The sequence below is a fragment of the Durio zibethinus genome, chromosome 19, assembly GCF_047325235.1.
Source record: "Durio zibethinus cultivar Kanyao isolate XHJ-2024 chromosome 19, ASM4732523v1, whole genome shotgun sequence".
NCBI lineage: Eukaryota > Viridiplantae > Streptophyta > Magnoliopsida > Malvales > Malvaceae > Durio > Durio zibethinus.
The window spans coordinates 9,233,850-9,254,225 of NC_143180.1; the positions used below are offsets into that span (position 1 = coordinate 9,233,850).

Genomic DNA, 20,376 nt, shown 5'->3' on the forward strand with positions numbered 1-20,376 from the left:
AGAGCTAATATTGATGCCAGAAATGGAGGACCAGGGGAACTTGATACCCCCATTTCCACTGATAATTCTGAAAGCAGAAGTATTTCTTCTTCTGAAGTTATTGAATCTGGCAATGATACGCCGATGGAAGGAGTCAACTGACTCCGTGACTTACTTATCACATTTAAATCCTATTTTTTTTATGAAAGTCTTATTTTGGAATGTTAGAGGTGCAGGAAGTGAGGATTTGTAAGAACGATCAGAAATCTTGTTAGTTAACACAAGACTACAATTGTTGGTTTAATGGAGACTAGGGTCAACAATGTCGGGACACTGGGCAGAGAACATTATTCAAAGAATATGTTTTCCTCGGTAGAGAATTGTGAACGGTATTGGGTTTACTGGTGAAATTTTGCTGTTGTAGAATGATGCTGAGGTTGATATTCACGTGGAGGAAATAACTTTTCAATCTGTCACGGCAACAGTTACAAATAAATTCACAATGGAAGCTTACTACAGTCTATGGTAACCCAATCCCAGGACTCAAAGATGATTTATGGGACATCCTAAAGCAAACAAAAAATAGAACTAATATGCCCTGGATAATTGGAGGTGACTTCAACGAGATTGCGGCCTCTTCTGATAAATCCAATTTTTCTAACATGGATGTAAGACGATATAAGAGATTTAAAAAGGTGATACACAATTGTGAGCTCATTGACTTGGGGTTTGTTGGTCCAATATATACATGGTTCAAGTCTCCAAGAGGATTATCTACAGTTTGGGAGAGAATTGACAGAGTTTTATGTACAGCATCTTGGAAAGACTTATTTCCTGAAGTAATTGTCCTACATCTTCCAAGGGTCAAATCTGATCATTGCCCGATTCTCTTAAACATAAAAGGTATTCTTAATCCTTCTCCTAATCTAAGACCTTTTAGATTTGAAGAAGCTTGGACTCTTCATGATAGGTTTAAAAGAATTGTGCAGGAATTTTGGGATCATAATTCTGACTAACTTTCCTGTCAAATTGGATAACCCAGCTACTACTTTAGTCGAGTGGAATAAATCTACATTTGGGAATATTTTCAAATCTAAACGAAGAATCCTTGCTAGAATAAGAGGGTAACAAAAAGCTTTATGCCAAAGCCCAAATCCTTTTCTTTGGAATATTGAGAGCAACTCCAAGCTGAATATACACAGATTTTGAAACAAGAAGAATTGTTGTAGTTTCAAAAATCAAGGGAGCAGTGGATACAGTCTGGAGACAGAAATACTAGCTATTTTCACACATTGGATCTCATTAGAAGAAGCAAAAACAGGATAGCTGCCTTGAAAAATCATGAAGGGCAATAGATCACTGAAGTTGACAGCATTAAAGAACTTGCTCTTAATCACTACATTGTACTATACAATGAAACTTTGTATGATATTGAAAGACCTGACATCTCTATTACCTATCTGAAACTCACGAGAGCAGAGTTAGAAAATTTACATAGATCAGTCAAATAATAAATGCACTGTTTAGCATCAGACCACATAAGGCTATTGGACCTGATGGTTTCTAAGCTTGTTTCTTCCAAAAGAATTGGGACATTGTAGGAGAAGAGTTGTGTAAGGTGATTGATGAAATTTTTTCATCTGGCACCATTCCTTAGGGTCTCAATGAAACCCCCATTACCCTCATCCCTAAAACTAACCATCCTGAAAATATGAATTAGTTTCGCCCTGTCAGTCTCTGTAATGTGGTATATAAAATCATCACTAAGATTTTGGTGGAAAGAAGTCGAACTGTTCTACCTACTCTCATTGGTCCCACCCAAAGCAGCTTTGTTCCTGGACAACATATTGTTGATAATGTGGTTATTATGCAAGATATGATTCATTCTTTAAAAAAGAAAAAATGGAAAAATGGTGTAGTTGCGTGGAAGATCGATCTTGAAAAGGCGTATGACAAGATGAATTGGCAATTTATTCATGAGATTATTATGGAGATTGGTCTAAATAGTTCTTTTCTTTCCCTTATCATGTCCTGTATCACATCAACTTTTCAATTGCTTTGGAATGGTGAAAAAACTGAAGAATTTCGGACTACCAGGAGATTGAGGCAAGGAGATCCATCTCTATCTAAATATTATAGTGAATCTTGACAATTATTCTTTATAAAAAAATGTTATGTTTGATTTAAAGGATTATTATGAGATTTTTCAAGTTGAAAAATATTTTTTGAAATTTTGCTTAAATATTAAGGAATTTAAAAAATTTTCATAACCAAAGGTTTTTAGTTTATTCTTAAATAAAATAATTTTAGAAAAAGATTAATAAAAAAATTTGTGACAATAAATGCTTTTAAAGAGTTATTTTAAATATTAACATTAAGATCATTTTTATCAAAACTAAAGAATAGTACATAATTTAATTGATACTATTTTTAAAATTGATATTGTAAGAATACTAATTATTCTTCAAGCATAATTATACTCTCGAACATATTTATAATTTTAAAGATCAAAATTATCTTTTTAATAAATTTTAAACTAATTTTAAGATTTTATTTAAATGATAAAATTTTTAAATGGTTAATCACATTTATAAAAAAAAATTAGTAGTAACTATTTGTTTTGATTTTAAAATTTATCTAATCAGTCAACACATTTCGACATGATATAATCAAGCTGAGTCGAATTGATATAATAAAAAGATCGAGCTTAAGTTCAATTTGAAGCCCGTGGCTTGAAACTTAGCTTAAACTTGATTGAGTTTTCATTTTTTAAGCTCAATCTTGACTTAAAATTAAAATTAAATTATTTAAATTAGTTCAATTAAGCTTGTTTATCAAATAAAAATGAGTTTGATTCTCATATTCGATTTCAAACTTTATTATTTGTATTCAAACTTAAATTTAATCTTGAATTTATATATATAAATAATTTTTTAATTAAAATAATAAAATATATATATTAAAATATAAAAAAATAATTAGGCTCTTCATACTCGAGTTAAGCATTAGAATGTTCAAATTTTGTTTACCTAACAAATCGAGTTATTCGAGTTTGATTTAATAACGATCGAATCAAATTTAAATTTTATTCGAATTGAATTTGAATAATTTATAAGTATTAATAAATCATTTACACCATCAAATAGAATTTTTATAATTTTTTGGACTTTTGAATCTAAATAACATTTATATTTAATAATTTTATCCAAAAATTCGAAAAAAAATTTAAAAATTATACTAATAGAAGTGAATCTTTTGCTTATTTTTTATTAATTATATAATAATTTAGATCGAGCCCGACTCAATTTTTAAGTTTAAAACTCTGTACAGACATGGTCCGGGCGACGCAGTAGCCGGACGCATGGATAGGTCTAATCGCATAGCACTAGGAAGGTCCAGGCATTCGTAAATAAGAAAGTGTAAAACACACAACGGCAGAGAAAACCCTAGCTTCCTAACCTTCCATTAATAATTTAAACAATGTTTTCCTTCCATCTATAGAAATGTTCATGCACCCAAGACTCCTTTCCACAGTCCCTCATAATGTCGTCATTTTCTCGCCTTCTTCGTCTTTTCGGCGATACCCGAAGCATTTCCAAAGGCATAGCTCTCCACGCCAAGATCATCATATCAGGGATTCCCCGAGATATATACACAAACAATCATTTGCTGGCAATGTACGTAAAATTCGACCGTATTGCTTATGCACGTAAACTATTCGATGAAATGCCTGAAAGAAACGTTATTTCGTGGACGGCGTTGATTTCGGGATATTCTCAAATTGGTATGGCGGAAAAGGCCCTAGGTTGCTTCAGTTTGATGATTAATGATGGTTTGGAGCCAAACTATTATACTTTTGTCAGTGCTGTTTCGGCTTGTGCTAGTTTAGGTGATGATAGAGCTGGTAAGGAAGTTCACGGAAGGATTTATAGGAGTGGGGTGGATTTTAGTACACCTGTTAGTAACAGTTTGATTAATATGTATGGGAAATGTGGGTTGTTGAAGTCAGCTCAGCTGGTGTTTGATTCTATGTTGGAGCCGAATTTAATTTCTTGGACTTCACTTCTTTCTTGTTATAGTCAACAGGGAGAAAACGTGAAATGTTTGAAGATTTTCTTGCTGTCAAGAAGGGTGGGTGTGCGAACTAATGAGTTTGCTTGTGCAAGTATGTTGAGTGCATGTGCAGGATTGGAAGACTTGAAGGTTGGAATGCAAATACATTGCTTGGTGGTCAAATGTGGATTTGAGTTTGACAAATTTGTTGAAACGGGATTGATAAGTGTTTATACAAAGTGTGGAGACTTGAATTTGGCTTGTCAGGTGTTTTTGGACGTAAATCAGTCGAACTTGGCAGCTTGGACTTCATTAATTGGAGGTTATGTTCAACAAGGCAAGAGAGGAGAAGCCATTGATCTTTTTCTTAAGCTGCACTCTTCAGGAATAAAGCCTAGTGAAAGAACATTCTCTTCTGTACTTGGAGCCTTTGCTGATGCAGAAGTTATTGAAGTTGGGAAGCAGCTTCATGCTTTGATCATTAAAATGGGATATAGTTCATTTATATTTGTCGGAAATGCAGTTTTAGACTTTTACTCAAAATGTGGACTTTTTCAGGAATCATTGAGAAATTTTGAAGATATGGATGAGCATGATATAGTGTCATGGAATTCTTTGATCTCTGGGCATGTTGGGTCAGGTCAATATGGGGATGCCATTGAACTCCTAAAAGATATGTTATTTCAAGGATATAAACCTAATCTTTACACATATTCTAGCATGTTGAGTATCTGTAGTGATGTGCCAGCTATCGAATGGGGAAAGCAAACACATTGCTGTATCATAAAACCTGCATTTGATTCCAATGTCATTGTTGGAAGTGCCCTCATAGACATGTATGCAAAGTGTGGGAAACTGAATGCTGCTCAAAAAGTTTTTGATTATCTAACTTCAAAAAATTTGGTTTCTTGGAATACTATGCTTGCAGGATATGCTCTACATGGTTTTGTGAGAGAAGCACTAGAGATCTATAGTAGGATGCAGATAAGTTCTGTCAAACCTAATGATGTTACGTTCATCGGGGTATTATCTGCTTGTGCACATGCAGGTCTTTTAAAGGAAGGCTTGTACTACTACAATTCCATGATCAGGGACCATGGTATTGCACCAAGGCTGGAGCATCTAGCTTCTATTGTCAACCTTCTTGCTCGTAAAGGAGAAATTGGAAGAGCTTATGAGTTCATAAGGAGTTTCCCTATGGAGCCAAGCAAGGTGGTTTGGCGATGTCTTTTGTCAGGCTGCAAAACTCACAAGGATCTAATCTTAGGAAGACTTGCAGCAGAGAAAATTTTGAGTATTGATCCGGAAGATACTTCAGCTCATATTATGCTATCAAACATTTACGCAGATGCCAAAATGTGGGATGAAACAGCGCAATTGAGAAAAATTATGAAGGAGAAAGAAATAAAGAAAGATAGAGGATGCAGCTGGACTGAATTGAAGAATAAGGTGTATAGTTTTTCTGCAAGTCATTCTACAAAATTTGAAGGGATCGACCTAACTGAAGTTTTGAATCAATTGACACTCCATTTGTTTGATCCAGGATATTTTCCTGATGCCTTGTTCTATTTTCACAGTGAGTGAGCTGAGGATGTGAAACGAAGAAAGTTTACTGCTACAGCATCTCATTCTACAGTTGTATGTTATTTATGGTAGATGAATATCGAAAGAGTCTTATATCAGGAGAAAGAGGGCAAAAACACTTAAAAGCTGGGATCTTTCATCAAATATGGCTTCAAACAATATGCAAATACAGGTATTCTAGTGCATACAAAACATTGACTTATCAGAAACAAAAACAGAATTATGTAAATGAAGCGACATAACATTGTCTGTAAATTTGTAAGAACATGCCGCAGATAGTTGAATATGAACTGACAATGGCTAGAAATTTTGAAGTTTTGGGGGTGGCATAGCTGAGTGTAAGTTCTCCAGGGCTTCTACTCTTTAGTTTCATGGGGTAGTCTGAAGTGCATCCAAATCTTGGTCCATGCCTGTTTTTTATTTTGAAGATAGTTGGTGACCTAATTGGTATGAACTTGCTTCCTGCTTTTATTTGATCCTTTGTATGATCTCTTTCTTTGGCACACCTGGGCTTTGGAGATTTCTGGAGTGTGTTCACTTATAATTTCTTGTCTTTGTGTCTGAGCTAAAAATGATGATTCAAAGGGGAAAGTACCTGACTAAAATAGGAAAAATCAGAAAATAGGCTAGAAGCACAATATTTAGCAATTTTTTGTTATATCAGATCAGCAATGTTAAAGTAAGTGTGAACACAAAATTATGTAGAAAAATTTTCATGAAAATCAGTTTTTGCCTAGAATCTTGAAACTAGAATGCTTCATTTAAGCATTTTCGGTTCTTCAATTTATTTGTTTATTTATTTATTTATTAGTTAATGTTATGAACAACTTTTGAATTATAGTAAAATATTCAATATGGTACTTAAACTTTAAAAATATTTAATGTGATACTTAAACTATAAATTTATTAATTAATATAATATTTACTCCTAACGTGATTGGCTTTAAATAATAACACACGACATACAAATAATCATTTAATTATCACATTAATTAATAGATTTATAATTCATATAATATATTAAAAATTTTTAAAGTTCAAACATAATATTTTCACTATAATTCAAGAATTATTCATAATGTTATCCCTTTTTTTATTTATCTACTGAACTGATTGCTCTTTTTCATTGTACAATGGTCGCTCTGGCTTGGGTTTCAAATAGCAGTTGTATAGTTGCATCGTGGCTGCTATTTCGCGGCCACCGCTACATACTCAAAATTGGGTTGTGAACGGGATTCATGATCATAACGGCAACTCATGATCGCAAAATAACAGCATAATGGACAACAGTAAGATGCTATAGCCACAATCACCATTTTTCAGTTCAAAATGTAATTTGAAAACCATTCTTTTTTTCAGCAGTTATAGAATTTTTTATAAAAAAACATATTCTAAACAAGAAAAACCTTTAAATTTATAACGCAATCAGCAAATACAAACTTTAATCAAGATCAAAGAACATGTTGTTGAAGTCAATCAATGACTACCTCAGACCTTAAGAATTGAGAACAAGCAAAACATTCTTTAACAACCAAGATGGGAAGATGAGAGGTTTGGGTTCAATAGTAGCGTTGCCGATGGCTTGGGTTGAGGAAGAAGGCAAAGATAGCATCACTGGAACTTGGAAGATGTTAGGAGATAGAAGAAGCAGGTGATATGGTTGTGGATTTTTAGAGAAAGAGAACAAGCAACAGAGCGTGATACAGAGAGATTTAATCGTGAAATTTGAAGAATATAGAGATGTGAAAAAAGTTTAGTAGGTTTGGGTTCAACAGAACCAAGTCAACCAATTATAATATTTAACTTAAAATGTGCATACGTGTGACATTTAAAAGTATGTTGTATTTTGCTTTTTCTTATTTAGGTGAAAATTTGGAGAGGAAAAAGCAAATGATTGTGAGAAATTGGATATTTTAGAAAATCTTTTATTGATTTTGATGAAAATTTAAGGGAAATGTGAGCTATTAATTAGTGAATTTATTTTTATTTACCATCATTTTAAAGTAATTAGTAGTTTTTTTTTATAATTTTAATATTATTAATGTTATTGTTAATTGTATATTTTTATTAGCTAATAAAGATTAGTTTGCTATTATTATATTATTTTGGTTTAATTAGTTATTTAAAATATTGCACTTGAAAATTTGATCTAATAGTAAAGTATATTTATTCATAGTCAAACAGTTAGTTTTATCATCTTCCCCCAATAAACATATGTTATAAAAATATCTAAAATATTCATTACTAATATTTTAATTAAATTAATTATAAATTTAATTAACTTCATATAAGATTTTTTTTTCCATCTTATGTATTGATAGTATTATGTCCTTGAACTTCATGGGTATAATAAAGAAAAATTTATAATATGCATTTTCATTCTAAATTATAACTACAAAACATGAAAAAATTATTTTAATCTATAAATAAAAATCAAAATATCATAAATTATTTTAAAATTATAAGTACTATTTTTTTATTATTATAATTATAATTACTACATTTTATAATAAATTGTAAAAATTAAAAAATAAATTTACGACCTTGATAACCATAATGACTGTAATGATTTTCATTATATCTATAATCATGACAAATGCGAAACAACCAAAAATATATCCGCAATCACAATTTAAATCCTAGCCATCTATTTTATGTAACCTTATGACCTATATGTTACATACCTGAACTTCATCAGGGTTTGCTTAAGTTTCCTTCAAGAAGTTTAAGAAGCTGCCGAGGTATTCATTATTTGGGCGATAATGTCCATTATATGTTGATATGGTCTGAAAAGTCTATAGAAACAATACATGTAAGAGATAAATACCTTTGATTTTGAAGCAACCTTACTTAGACTTTTCTTGTTTCTGTTATGCAACAAGTATTGATATAATGTCACCTTTATTCTAAATAAAGTTGATGAAATTCTTTCTACTCTTCTTTGTTCTATGTTCAACTTTCGTTTTGACGGTAGGTATTTTCGCCTTATTTCGCTAATAATTTTTTGTTCAAGAGCCCAATATATTTAATATTCAAAAGATTAGAAAAAAAAAAAAAACCTATGTTTAATTTGAAATATAAAAGATAAGAATATTAAGTGTTCATAAAGAAAATATGGTAATAATTTTGGGACAAATATAAAAAATTGCATAATAATGGAGAGAGTTATCAAATAGCTATATATATATATATATATATTACATCTTTTTAGTTTCATTTAACGAAAAATAATTTGTCTATGTGTTTTATGCATTCGAACATGAATATTAATGTTATTTTATGTTATAATGAATTAATTAATTTACATAAAATTGTATAAAAGTACTAAGTTTGCTATAATTATTGGTGTCACAATATCTTTCTTCGAAGTAGAATTTGTTTTCTAAAAGAAAATTGTTAATATATAAGCAAAGACGCAAAAAATGCAATGAAATTAATTGAAAATTTTATTATAATAATATATAATATGTTTATAATTATAGAATCATCAAGAAATATAAGTAGAGTAGGAGTATAACATATCCGAACCACTGAAAATTGGAGAAATCACTCTTCTGAATTCGATCATACAACTCGACCAGGATTAGGAAATTCCCGTTGTACAAAGGGACTTGGATAGCAAGGCTGCCTATGCGGCAAGAGTAGTCCTTGGTCTATATATAAGAAACCCCCCGAGAGCAAGTTTTTTGTTGTTTGTACCAAAAATTTTCAAGAAAGAAAAAGAAAAAAGAAGATGAAGGTGGTAGCAGCCTATTTGTTGGCAGCTTTGGGAGGCAATACTAACCCTTCTGCTCATGATTTGAAGCAGATTCTTTCTTCTGGTAGACATTAAATCTTTTTCTGTCTCTCCCTTGGATTCTTGATTGCATATTTTCACGGATTTTTATTTTAATCTGTTGAAAAGAAGACTTTCATTCATGGTATTTTGCCGATAGTTTCTGCATGAAATATGTGCTTTGCATTTTATTTTTACTGGAGGATTTAGCAGTTGTTGTTGATTATTGACTACTAGATTTAGCAAGAACATAATATTTTTATTTTTAGGTAAGGAGGGTAAGGTAATTACCGTTTTAAAGCTAACATTTTTCAATATGTAGATAGGTCAGTTTGAGTTGTACTCAAATCAATTCAGAAACTTCTTGTTCATCATATAGGCGAATTATAATGAATTTGTTTATTAATTTTAGTTTGTTACTGATTTGTTAGTTTGGTTAACAGTTGGGGCTGAAGCTGATGATGAAAAGATTGAGTTGCTTCTGTCCCAAGTGAAGGGAAAGGATATGACTGAGCTAATTGCTGCTGGAAGACAGAAATTGGCTGCCATGCCTTCTGCTGGAGCTGCTGTTCCAGGTACTGCTGCAGCTGTTGGAGGTCCTGCTGGTGCAGCCCCATCTGCTGCTCCTTCTGCTGCTGCTCCCAAGGAGGAGGAAAAAATCGAAGAACAATCCGATGATGACATGTGCTTCAGTCTGTTTGATTGAGGATTTAATTAGGAATATTGAACTTTAATTGTTCTGTAGACTCAAAGCAGGGATTAATTAGTTTTCTCTATAGAAGTTAATAGGATATAATCAACATTGACTAAATGGTAAACATATTGCTATATATGTATTTGGTTTAAATTTTTTCAAGATATGGTTATGGTATACATATATTTTTTCGTGTTTGTTACTTCCATCCTGATTTTCAATATGTTTAAGCATTTGGCTGTTAACGAAGTGTTTTAACGCTGAGAAACTACAATTATTGCACCACCAGAACAGTATGCATCCGTTATGAGTTTCAAAGAAGTTGCATAATGTACCCTTCGGCATATGCTTGTACATGTCAATATACACTTATTGCAGCACAAAGGATATATTTGCAATACAATTGTAGGTAAAAATTGTTGCAAATACTTTTCATAGATCTTACCGTCACAAGGATCTTATCAAGGAGGTGGCCTGAGTTACTCCAAAAGCCTAATGATTGCACAACTATTCCCTTCTCTAAAAATATGCCTTGCATTAGTGACATTTTTTTTGTCATACTCATTTAGAAGAAACGTGATAGTTTCGTGTCTTTTTTATATTATTTTTGTGTTATATTATTGTATTATATTTTAAAGTGTAAGATCTCATAGCCCCCCACAACAACGTGGCAAATAGCACGCTCCATGGAACTTGAAAATTTGCCACCAAAGAAGACATGCAATTGACTTTTAACTAATCCTTAAATTGTAAAGTGAAAAAGTCAGGTTAAATAACGGTAGCTAGCATGGCCGTAGAAATTTCTTTTGTCACATTACCATTTCTCAAGACAAGATCAATAGATTCCAACCTATTACCACAACGTGGACAAGCAGCATTACAAGTCATATGTTTATAAAAACGTACCTGATTATCACGAACATGTTGAGGACATTTTAACTGCCAAACCCAACATAAATTTAGCAAGCGTAGCAAGATTATTATTGTTGTTATTTCTTTCTTTCCTCAAGCCCAAAGCACCCTTGATTTTGGGACAACAAACCTTTCTTCCTGCGGGAGCTAAAACCTTTCCTTTCCAATCATCCGGTTTCTTCATGACTTTATCCCCCAAAGAATTAAGATATTCCCGAATCATTTGTCAGAGGAATGCCACATGCATTACTTATTTCAAAAAAAATTTTCCTTTGTTTTCATCTAAACTCATATTCCCTTTCTAAAAATTCATATTCCCGTTCTCTAAAAATTTATTTTCTCTCTCTAAAACCAAACTAATTTTCTTTTTAAATTCAAACTAATCCACAAACAGTAATTTTAAATCACCAAAATCCCCGCATCACCACCACCATTAAGTCAATTATGATAGATAAACAATACCTATATCCCCACATTCCAATCTTCTTAAGACCCTAAAGTACTTAAAGTCTAAGTCTCCCTTATGAGATTTGACAACTTGAATTGCTTTTCATCTTATATCATTTACTTTGTGGGGTTTGTAAATGGCATTACTTAGACAACTAAAGCTGCTTTCATCACTAACATCATTATCAATGCTCTCTCTATCAGCAACCAGTGAAATCAGAATCGCAATTAACCAATCCTAAAAAGGTCGATTCAGCAATGCAAAATCAACAATTAAACAATCATGGACACATAAATTAGCAACAAGACACCCACAGAAAAAATTGAAAACAAAATAATAAGTTTTCATTATATGAGTTTTTAGTATTTTTTTAAGTTATAGGACTTTTCTCTTTGGGGTTTTGAAAAAAAATAAAAAAAAAATGTTTGAGGATTCTTAATTGGTGAATAGTGGCAAGGACGATTGAAAGGTTTTGGGTTTTGATTTGAGCTTGAAGTGTTCAAATAGAAACGAAGTTAGCAACAATTTTTATAAGATATTGAGCTTTTGTTGGGTATTGTCTAGATAAGGAAAGAGAGGAACTATGCCACAAGAGAAGGTAAGAGCAAAGGCTAATGATTAATTAATGGCAAAGCAAATAGTGGTTTTTTCGCTAATTTTTGGGTTTTGTTCTTGAATTTAAAATTGGTAGATAGAAGTTGTAAAATACTCAGGCGATTTGGTTTGGTTAGAGAGAGAATTGGTTTGGTTTTAGGAAGAGAGTATGAATTTTTATAGAAATAATATAAATTCATAAAAAAAAAAAAATAAATCATAAAATAGTTAAGTGTCACATTTTTAATCTTAGGAAGCACTTTTATTTCAACCTGAACTATAGGGTATATTTATGAAGTTAACCCTTTTTTATTTAGTCAAAGATCATTTTGATTTAAATTCTATATTTCAAATGTTTACATGTGTTTGGGTGCTAGATATTTTTAGTTCAAGTTATCCGTTTGGATTTGTATATTTGCAATTGAGCTTTTGCTAGCATTTTACTGCCTTTCTAGCCTTTTGGCTTCTAATAATAAATTTCTTTTGGTTGAGAAAAAATTATTATAAATATGTATATGTATTGTTTGAAGAATGCATAACTAAATAATGTATGCATATGAGGCAAAAGTAAATTATCCTTTTTACATAAATATGTGTAGAATCTAATCTCATTTTAATTTTACAACTTTGCACTATACTTATTTATTTGTAACCAAATAAAAAATTTGATAAATAATGAACATAGTTCAATTGGTTCATGACTTCATATAGTTAATTTTTAGATATGACATTTAATAAGTGTGTGGTTTACATCTCAAAATTTGTAACTCATTTTTCTCTCAAATTATAATTGCTTGTATAAAACAAAAATAAATTTATAACAAATAGAGAAAAAATTAATGTAAAATGATTACATTATACATCCACAAAAGAAAAGAAAATTAATTAAAACTATAAATATATATACGACTGATTCACTTATATTAATATAATTTTTTTTATATTTTTTAAAATTTTAAATTAAAATTAAATTTATAACTCACAAATTAAAATAATATTTTTAAATTTAATAAATTTAATAAAATTATAAAAAAATATATAAATATTATATTAATATAAATAGATATCTACTCTCATATATATATATATATATATATATTTAAAAACAATAATGAGCATAGAACTAAAGAAACTCGCATGAGACTTTTTTGAAACAATACATCATTGGCTTTTCAGCAAATCCTTATATTATTAATTGATTAAAGTTCCTATACTTTCCAATATATAAAAATGTAAAGATTTCTATGCCAAATACCAAATATTCACAGTTCAACTGGGCAGCTGGCCGAGAAGGCCCACTTCTCAAAGAAAAGTACATTAAATAATATGAATCACCAAAAAAAAAAAAAAAAGTGGGTTCTGCCCTCTCCAATTTGGTATCCAAGGCATGCTTTCCTTTCCTGTAAATCTTTGACTCGGATCATTTTGGTCACTAATAATACTCAACTGAATTGCCGGTACTATTATCCATGGCGAGAAAATCCCGATGAGCAATCGGCCGGGGAGTGTGAGGTGGTGTTGTACATCTCAATAGTGCCCAATTAACTCCATCAAAGAATTGGTGATGCTTAATTGCCGTAGCACCCATTGTTGATCCCATTCGCCTAGTTGGGTCCTTCATCAAAAGTTGTGTAATCAAGTCCTTAGCTGGGGCTGGCACGGATGGTTCCTTGGGGAACTCAAGTGCTCGAGCCACAATGTTAGCTATGGTTAATTCATGATCAATCCCTTTAAATGGTGTGACACCATAAAACATTTCAAATATGAATATACCTAGCGTCCACCAATCCACCGCATTGCCATGACCCTCACCGGATATAATCTCCGGAGCCAAGTACTCATGTGTTCCAACGAAGGACAACGATCGAACATCAATCGGCTCCGCTACAATCTCAAGTGCCTCACGATGCATTGACTTTTTTCTTCGTTTACGTTTAGGGTGTAAGCATGAGACCACTGGGACTATACAGTTAGGTAAAATGCACGAGGAATTTGATAAATCAGCCGTATGGTCTGTTGAAAAATTTGCTGTCGATGTGTTTTGGTCAGACACAAGCTGAGCCATTGATGCTGAACTATCAGTCCTTAATGAAAGATCAAAATCCGTCAACATTATGTGACCGTCTGATCTTACTAGGACGTTTTCAGGCTTGAGATCACGGTAGATGATTCCCATCATGTGTAGGTATTCCAGAGCAACCACAACTTCGGATGCATAAAATCTGTTAACATTAACATTTTTATCATATTTAAGATTAATTAATTTTTAAAAAATCTCTACCGAAATTTAAAGGTCTACTGGAACTTGAAGTCCCATGCGCAATAATAGCGCGTGGAGAACACACTCAATGATCATACAGTTGGAAACAAAGAATGATTGCGGGAAAAATTAGCAGTAATTTGAATGGTGGCTTTCAGAGTTATGAATGGATGTTTGCCATGGCTTTACAATATTACATTGATAATGCATGTTTGCCATGGCCCATGAACAAAAGTTGCACCCCTTCCATCTTATTTTACTTATCAATTTTTTAATGTTTTAAAATTATATCACTTTTATATTTTTAATACCCAATACTGGTTTTTTTTTTTTTTTTTATAATTTTTTAACTATGAAACATTTAAATTTTGATATAAAAATACAATGAAATTAAATTTTTTTAAAAAAAATCAATAAAGACAATGAAAATGGGATGGAGTATTATACTTTCGAGTGAAATTTTGAAAATTGATAATTTTTTTAAGATATTGGTCTCTGTTTTTTTGTTTTATTTTTTCATATACTTTATGTTCAATGTTTTTACTAGCCTTGGAAATAAATTTTAATTTTGTAATCTTTTAATTACTTAATAACTAATTCCCTTTGATTATTAAGCAAAAAGAAAAATAATACAACTTCTTATCATATAATACTAGCTAGCTACTATGAGTAATCGACTGTAGTATCCCATGTAAAATATCAATAATGTATATTATTATAAAAACAATTAAATTGATAGTACTATAAAATTAAATTGAAAACCGTATTGCTCTTTTCATTCCATTTATGTTTTTCTGTTTTATTTTTATGAAATTAAAAAGAAAAAAATTCTTCAAAATTAGTATATTTTAAATTTTTTTATAGAATTTATTTATATGGATTTTAATGCTAAAAAGTTAAAAAAAAAAAAAAAAAACGATGACAAAATTTAAATTTAAAATGTAAAAATTTTAATTTTTAAAAAATAAAAGAATAACACAATTATGAAACCTGTAAAAAAAGAGTATATTTATTAAAAAATAAAAATAAAAATAAGAAAAATGTAGTAATATTTTTTACTAATATTTTTTATAAATTTTTTAATGTAATTTCCTTTATTACATTCATTTTATTATTCAATTATCAATTTACCCACAAATATTAAATTATGTATTCTAGTTTTTTTTTCAGTAAATATATAATTTAGAAACTCCACCGTTTATTATTCAAACTTTCGCCTTTTATACGAACTTTTATTTATAATTGTGAATTTAAAAAAATGTAAATGGGATAAAAAAAAATGTCATGCAATGAATAAACGAGCAGCAAAATCGCGTGGATGTAAAACGACAACACTAGTAGCAATCATGCACGGCCGGGGACCACATAGCTATTGTGTGCTGCTAATTGGTAAGTGCTAATATCATGTTCTACAACTTGGTCAAAGTTCAAAACTCATTATTCAGTTGTCATAAAAATTGGAAAGAGGTGATAGTAAAAACATGTAATATATATATATATATATATATATATATTATATTTGAAGTATTGTAATTATAAATGTTGTATTGTTACATACATTATCATTTTTATGAAAATTAATTTTAAAATTTTAAATTCTTAAGCAAATATATTGACAGAATAAATAGTATTTATGTTTAAAATTATCAAAAAAATAAATCCTAAAAATATATTAAAATTATTTTTTATAAATTTTTATTGTGTGATTTATTAATAATATATAACATTTATATATCGATAATATATCAAATATAAATATAAAAATAATAATTATATATCTATAATAATTGTTGATTTTTGATAAAATCTTTTTCTTTTATTTATATATAAATATTTTAAAATATATATTCCTTCATTCTATAATTAGTGATTGAATTTGATTTATTTTATCAAAATTTTTTCAAGTTTTATCACTTTTTATTTGAAAGTTTTTATTAATTAAAATTTTAACAGGAAAACACTTTTAAATTTTGAATTCAAGTATATATTGTTAAAATTTAACTTAATCAAATGTTTAAATAATTAAGTGTAATTAGAAAAATTGAAGCACAAACGTCAAATTGAAACAATATTAATAAAACAGAGGGAGTGATAGGAAATAGCTAGATCTCTTGATATCATCCAATTCATCTTATCATTTCAGGATAAGATTTCAATTCAAAATTTTCAAAAAAAGAAAAACAAAACTCAAATTCTAACTACTATAAGGATATTTTTCTTTTGAAAAGAGATATTTTCTATATGTAGATTAAATCATTAAATTTATAATTACAATAAAACCACTGTTTAGGAAATTTTTTTTGTTCCTGCATTTTGGGAAAAATATTTGAGATTGAAATATCCCATATTACACTATTGCTATGATACCTCAAGACCATAAAGCAAAAACATTTTTTTTTATATTTCTATAAAAAATTTATAAAATGTTAAAAAATGACAAGAAAAATGCAGTGCAACTACTATTAGATTGATATTGTGAAAAAGGAAGTGAGGATCCTACAAAGGTGACTAGAAGAATATAGGCAAACTACAAATCAGAAATTTCCAAGAATCCTCCATAACTTGAAAAGGAAAACAAAGCCAAATTTTAACTGCATAGATTTTGTGTGTTTGACTTATCAATCATCTCCCATAATTCACGTGAAGTAATATTTTAAACTCATATTAGGGATTCACCAAAACCAGTAAAAGTTTCAAAGCAATAGCTAGCCATGAATTGAGGCATGTATGGAGCAAAGTTAGCAGAGTTCTTCACTCTTTTAAGCTGCTTGGGCTCACATCCACTGTTCCCCCAGACATAGATCAAACCATGGAGCCCACATGCAATGAACAGTGCTTAACATATGTGGTGAAACCCCACTTTTATATGATGAAACATCATTTCCCATGGAATCATACATATTGCACATGCATGATATGAACATATCATAACTTTATTTTTTTTAATATAAATTCATATATGTTTGTATGATATAGATATAAGTGTAGATAATTGTACGTACCGAACAGCAGTCTCATGGAATCGTCTGTCAGGTTGTCGTTGACGGAGAACATGAAGGTCGCCGCCGGGACAAAATTCAGTCAACAGACAAGACCACCTTGGACAGTCTAATGTGGCATAGAGAGTTGGAAGAAACGGATGGTCCAACGATTCCAATATTTCCCTCTCTATTGTTGCCCTACTTTCTTTGTTTCTTCCCACAAGCTCCTTTTTGTCCATTACCTTGGCAGCAAAAAAGCACCCACTAGCACCCTTCAGTTCCACAAGGTAAACGCTCCCTATATCGCCGCTGCCAAGCCGGTGAACAAAGCGTAGGTCCGCTAGGGTTAGCACATTATTGTCGGACTTTACGCGTTGGATGGCATGCCAACAGGGGTCACGTGGAGGCGCGTGGTGGTGCTTGGTGGAGGTGGATAGTAGGTTTGAGGTAGCCCATGTGGCATCGGACCCTGAACTTGTGCTACGTTTTGTTTCGGGAACGGTGGTGGAGGTGGTGGCGGTGGTGGCAGTAGTAGTTGTGGAGGTGAAGCTAAGGTTGTCAAGGTCATCAGCAAGGTCATCGACGCATTGTTGCATGGTGGTCGAGAGGTGGAGCCACCCTTTTTGCCTCAAAAGGGTGTGGATGTGGAAATGAGAATAGGAAAAGAGAGTGAGAGGAAGAGGCTTTTGAAGAGCAAGGGAATGAGAGTATGGGCCGGCAAAATGAGGTTGGGCCATGTGGCAGATTTTGGTGTTGTTGGAGGACCCACTTGGTCAATTCCCATTTCCGGTTTTGTGTACTTGCATAATTGGATTTCATGCTTTTAAAAACTTGAATTATTGTATGTCACTGTTAGGCTACAAGTGTGCTTTTGCATAATAAATTGTGTTGATGAAGCATGAATAGTTCACTGTCACTGTATATCTGTGTTTTTTTTTTTAATTTTTAAAAATTCTAAAATGGCGTCTTTAAATTCATGGCTAAATCAGGTTATTTATTAATGAAATATTATAATTAAATTAATCCATTATATTCATATCAAGAGAGACAAATGCGCTAAGACAAAAAAGGTAGCACGAGTAATATTTCCTTGATAAGAAATTGCCATGTTTTATAAGAACAAATGCAGCCATATATCTCTACTTTAGATGGAAATTTGTAATGGATTTTTTGTTACCTTGTTTAAATTTCTTTATTTTGGTAAAAATCAAAGTCATTTTTCCTTTTTGATATCTGAAATGATCTCCTTTTTCCTGTCATTAATTGTCTTCTAGCACGAATAATATCTCCTTTTTTTATTACCATGCATTTTTCTTTTTGAAGCAAGAAAAAAATTCATTATCCAACTGCAACTCCAATTCGCTTCAAAACAAAATCTTATACTGCAACTAATCTTGATCTCCTTTCCCAAATTCGTAGAATATTCACTTGACCTAGATGCCTGAGCCTGCTAGCCCATTTGAAATACTACTTTTCGGCTTTAAGGATACAGCTAGTTTGAAAAGTACTGCAAGTTTGGGAAATGTAACTGCTGGCTTGAAGCTTTCTTCTCGACAAAAAATTAAACATCAACACTAATCCAATATGACCCGTTTTAAACCCCAAATCTATATGTAAACCCAATTAAGAAATGTAATAAACATATTAAAATTCAAGTATAGTAACAAGATGAGAGCTTTTGTTTTCAATGTTGGCCACTCTGCTTCTCTTTTTTTTTTTTCTTTTATTGAATTTGTATTCAAAAAATACAAAGAGTTACTCTTGATTATTACATGTGATTACTTTACCAAATAATCATTTTGGGTCATCAAAATTTGAAAGATATGTGGGGACTGGGTAGTGAAAGAGAAGGAAACACTCACCAAAATTATTTTAGATTTTCTAACCAAAAAAAAATAGAAAACTGCAAATTAGGGAGAATTAGATAAAACGATATATAAGTGTACAAAAGTACCTTATATTAGGAATAAAGTTTAAAACAACTCCAACTTTAAAAATAAGATTATAAATTACCTTATTTTAGGAAAAAACTCTACTTTTCAAAAGGATATCCGACGAGTCACAGACATATGATGATAATCCCCCAGCCAAAAGCTGTCACCTTGTTGGCATTCATTCCATTTAATTTTCTCCACTTGTTACTTCATAAGCATCCATTGGGATAAAATATTTCCAAAATCTATGCTTCCAATTAAAAATGAAAAAAAGAAATGAAGATTTTAACCATCTAACATTATACAAAATGTATTTGAAGCAGCTGCGTTTAGTGACCAAGTCTCCGATAGATACAAAAGGAAAAGCCTACCCGTTCAAGTGTAGCCCAACATGCTGAAAAAGATGCGTGCACATCTTTTTGCCTAGTCTACAATCAATGAGGAATTTTCAAATATAACTGTCATATTAAAATAAGGAAGGCTTTGGCTCCTATCAGTGGCTGGGATTTTTTCAAAACTAGACCTTTGCCGACAAAAGCAAGGAGACAACCTTATAAAGCCATATAAAACAGGGCAATGAGATACAAGCCCTCCGTCCAATTTTGAACTCTCTATATATATTTAAAAGGCGATAAATCATCCATTTGTACAAAGAAGTGATATCAGCAATCAATGAAATATAATGTTTTACAGCTTTTAATATGAGTAAGCTATTTCCAAAGATTACTCAGTGATAATGTAATGTCAAACATTTTAAGAGTAAGAAAATGTTTTAATTTCATATAAATTAAGAAATAAAAAATATTTAAATATATAAATGTGATCGTTGTATATCTCAATAAATTATTATACAAAAAATGATAATTATCATATGATAAAATAATATTAGAACCAATTATGAACTATTCAATTTCATGTCAAATATACCTACGAGATAAGTAAGATAAAGTAATCTTATCTTATGTCAAGTTAAATACAATGCAATGTATTACATATCCTAATAAATCATTTTACAGGAAATGATAATGATCATATGATAAAATAAAATAAATAAAATAAATAAATTTTATTTTATATCAAGTGAAGTGTTAAATGTTACATCAAACGCGTTAAGACGTTATATATCTCAATAAATCATGTTATAAGAGATGATAATGATTAT

General features: G+C 30.8%; 3 protein-coding genes and 1 pseudogene across 4 annotated transcripts; 3 read left to right on the forward strand and 1 right to left on the reverse strand.

The window, feature by feature from the left end:
* The first annotated feature begins 572 nt into the window (after positions 1 to 572).
* LOC149513430 (uncharacterized) lies at positions 573 to 995 on the forward strand. Its single transcript, XM_089748668.1, has one exon. It carries the CDS (start codon positions 573 to 575, stop codon positions 993 to 995), a length of 423 nt encoding a protein of 140 aa, XP_089604794.1.
* Positions 996 to 3,262: 2,267 nt separating this feature from the next.
* LOC111310395 (pentatricopeptide repeat-containing protein At2g27610 pseudogene) lies at positions 3,263 to 5,930 on the forward strand (annotated as a pseudogene). Its single transcript, XR_016330386.1, has one exon. The product of XR_016330386.1 is annotated as a pentatricopeptide repeat-containing protein At2g27610 pseudogene (transcript).
* Positions 5,931 to 9,173: 3,243 nt separating this feature from the next.
* LOC111309896 (large ribosomal subunit protein P2-like) lies at positions 9,174 to 10,201 on the forward strand. Its single transcript, XM_022908893.2, has 2 exons — positions 9,174 to 9,437; positions 9,835 to 10,201. The coding sequence occupies exons 1-2, from the start codon at positions 9,350 to 9,352 to the stop codon at positions 10,095 to 10,097; spliced, it is 351 nt and encodes a 116-aa protein (XP_022764628.2). The 5' UTR covers positions 9,174 to 9,349; the 3' UTR covers positions 10,098 to 10,201.
* A 3,017-nt stretch (positions 10,202 to 13,218) lies between these two features.
* On the reverse strand, positions 13,219 to 17,982 carry LOC111309897 (serine/threonine-protein kinase D6PKL2-like). The gene is made up of 2 exons (XM_089749013.1): positions 17,302 to 17,982; positions 13,219 to 14,261 (listed from the first exon to the last, which is right to left on the reverse strand). Exons 1-2 carry the CDS (start codon positions 17,874 to 17,876, stop codon positions 13,472 to 13,474), a joined length of 1,365 nt encoding a protein of 454 aa, XP_089605139.1. The 5' UTR covers positions 17,877 to 17,982; the 3' UTR covers positions 13,219 to 13,471.
* Between the last annotated feature and the right edge of the window lie 2,394 nt (positions 17,983 to 20,376).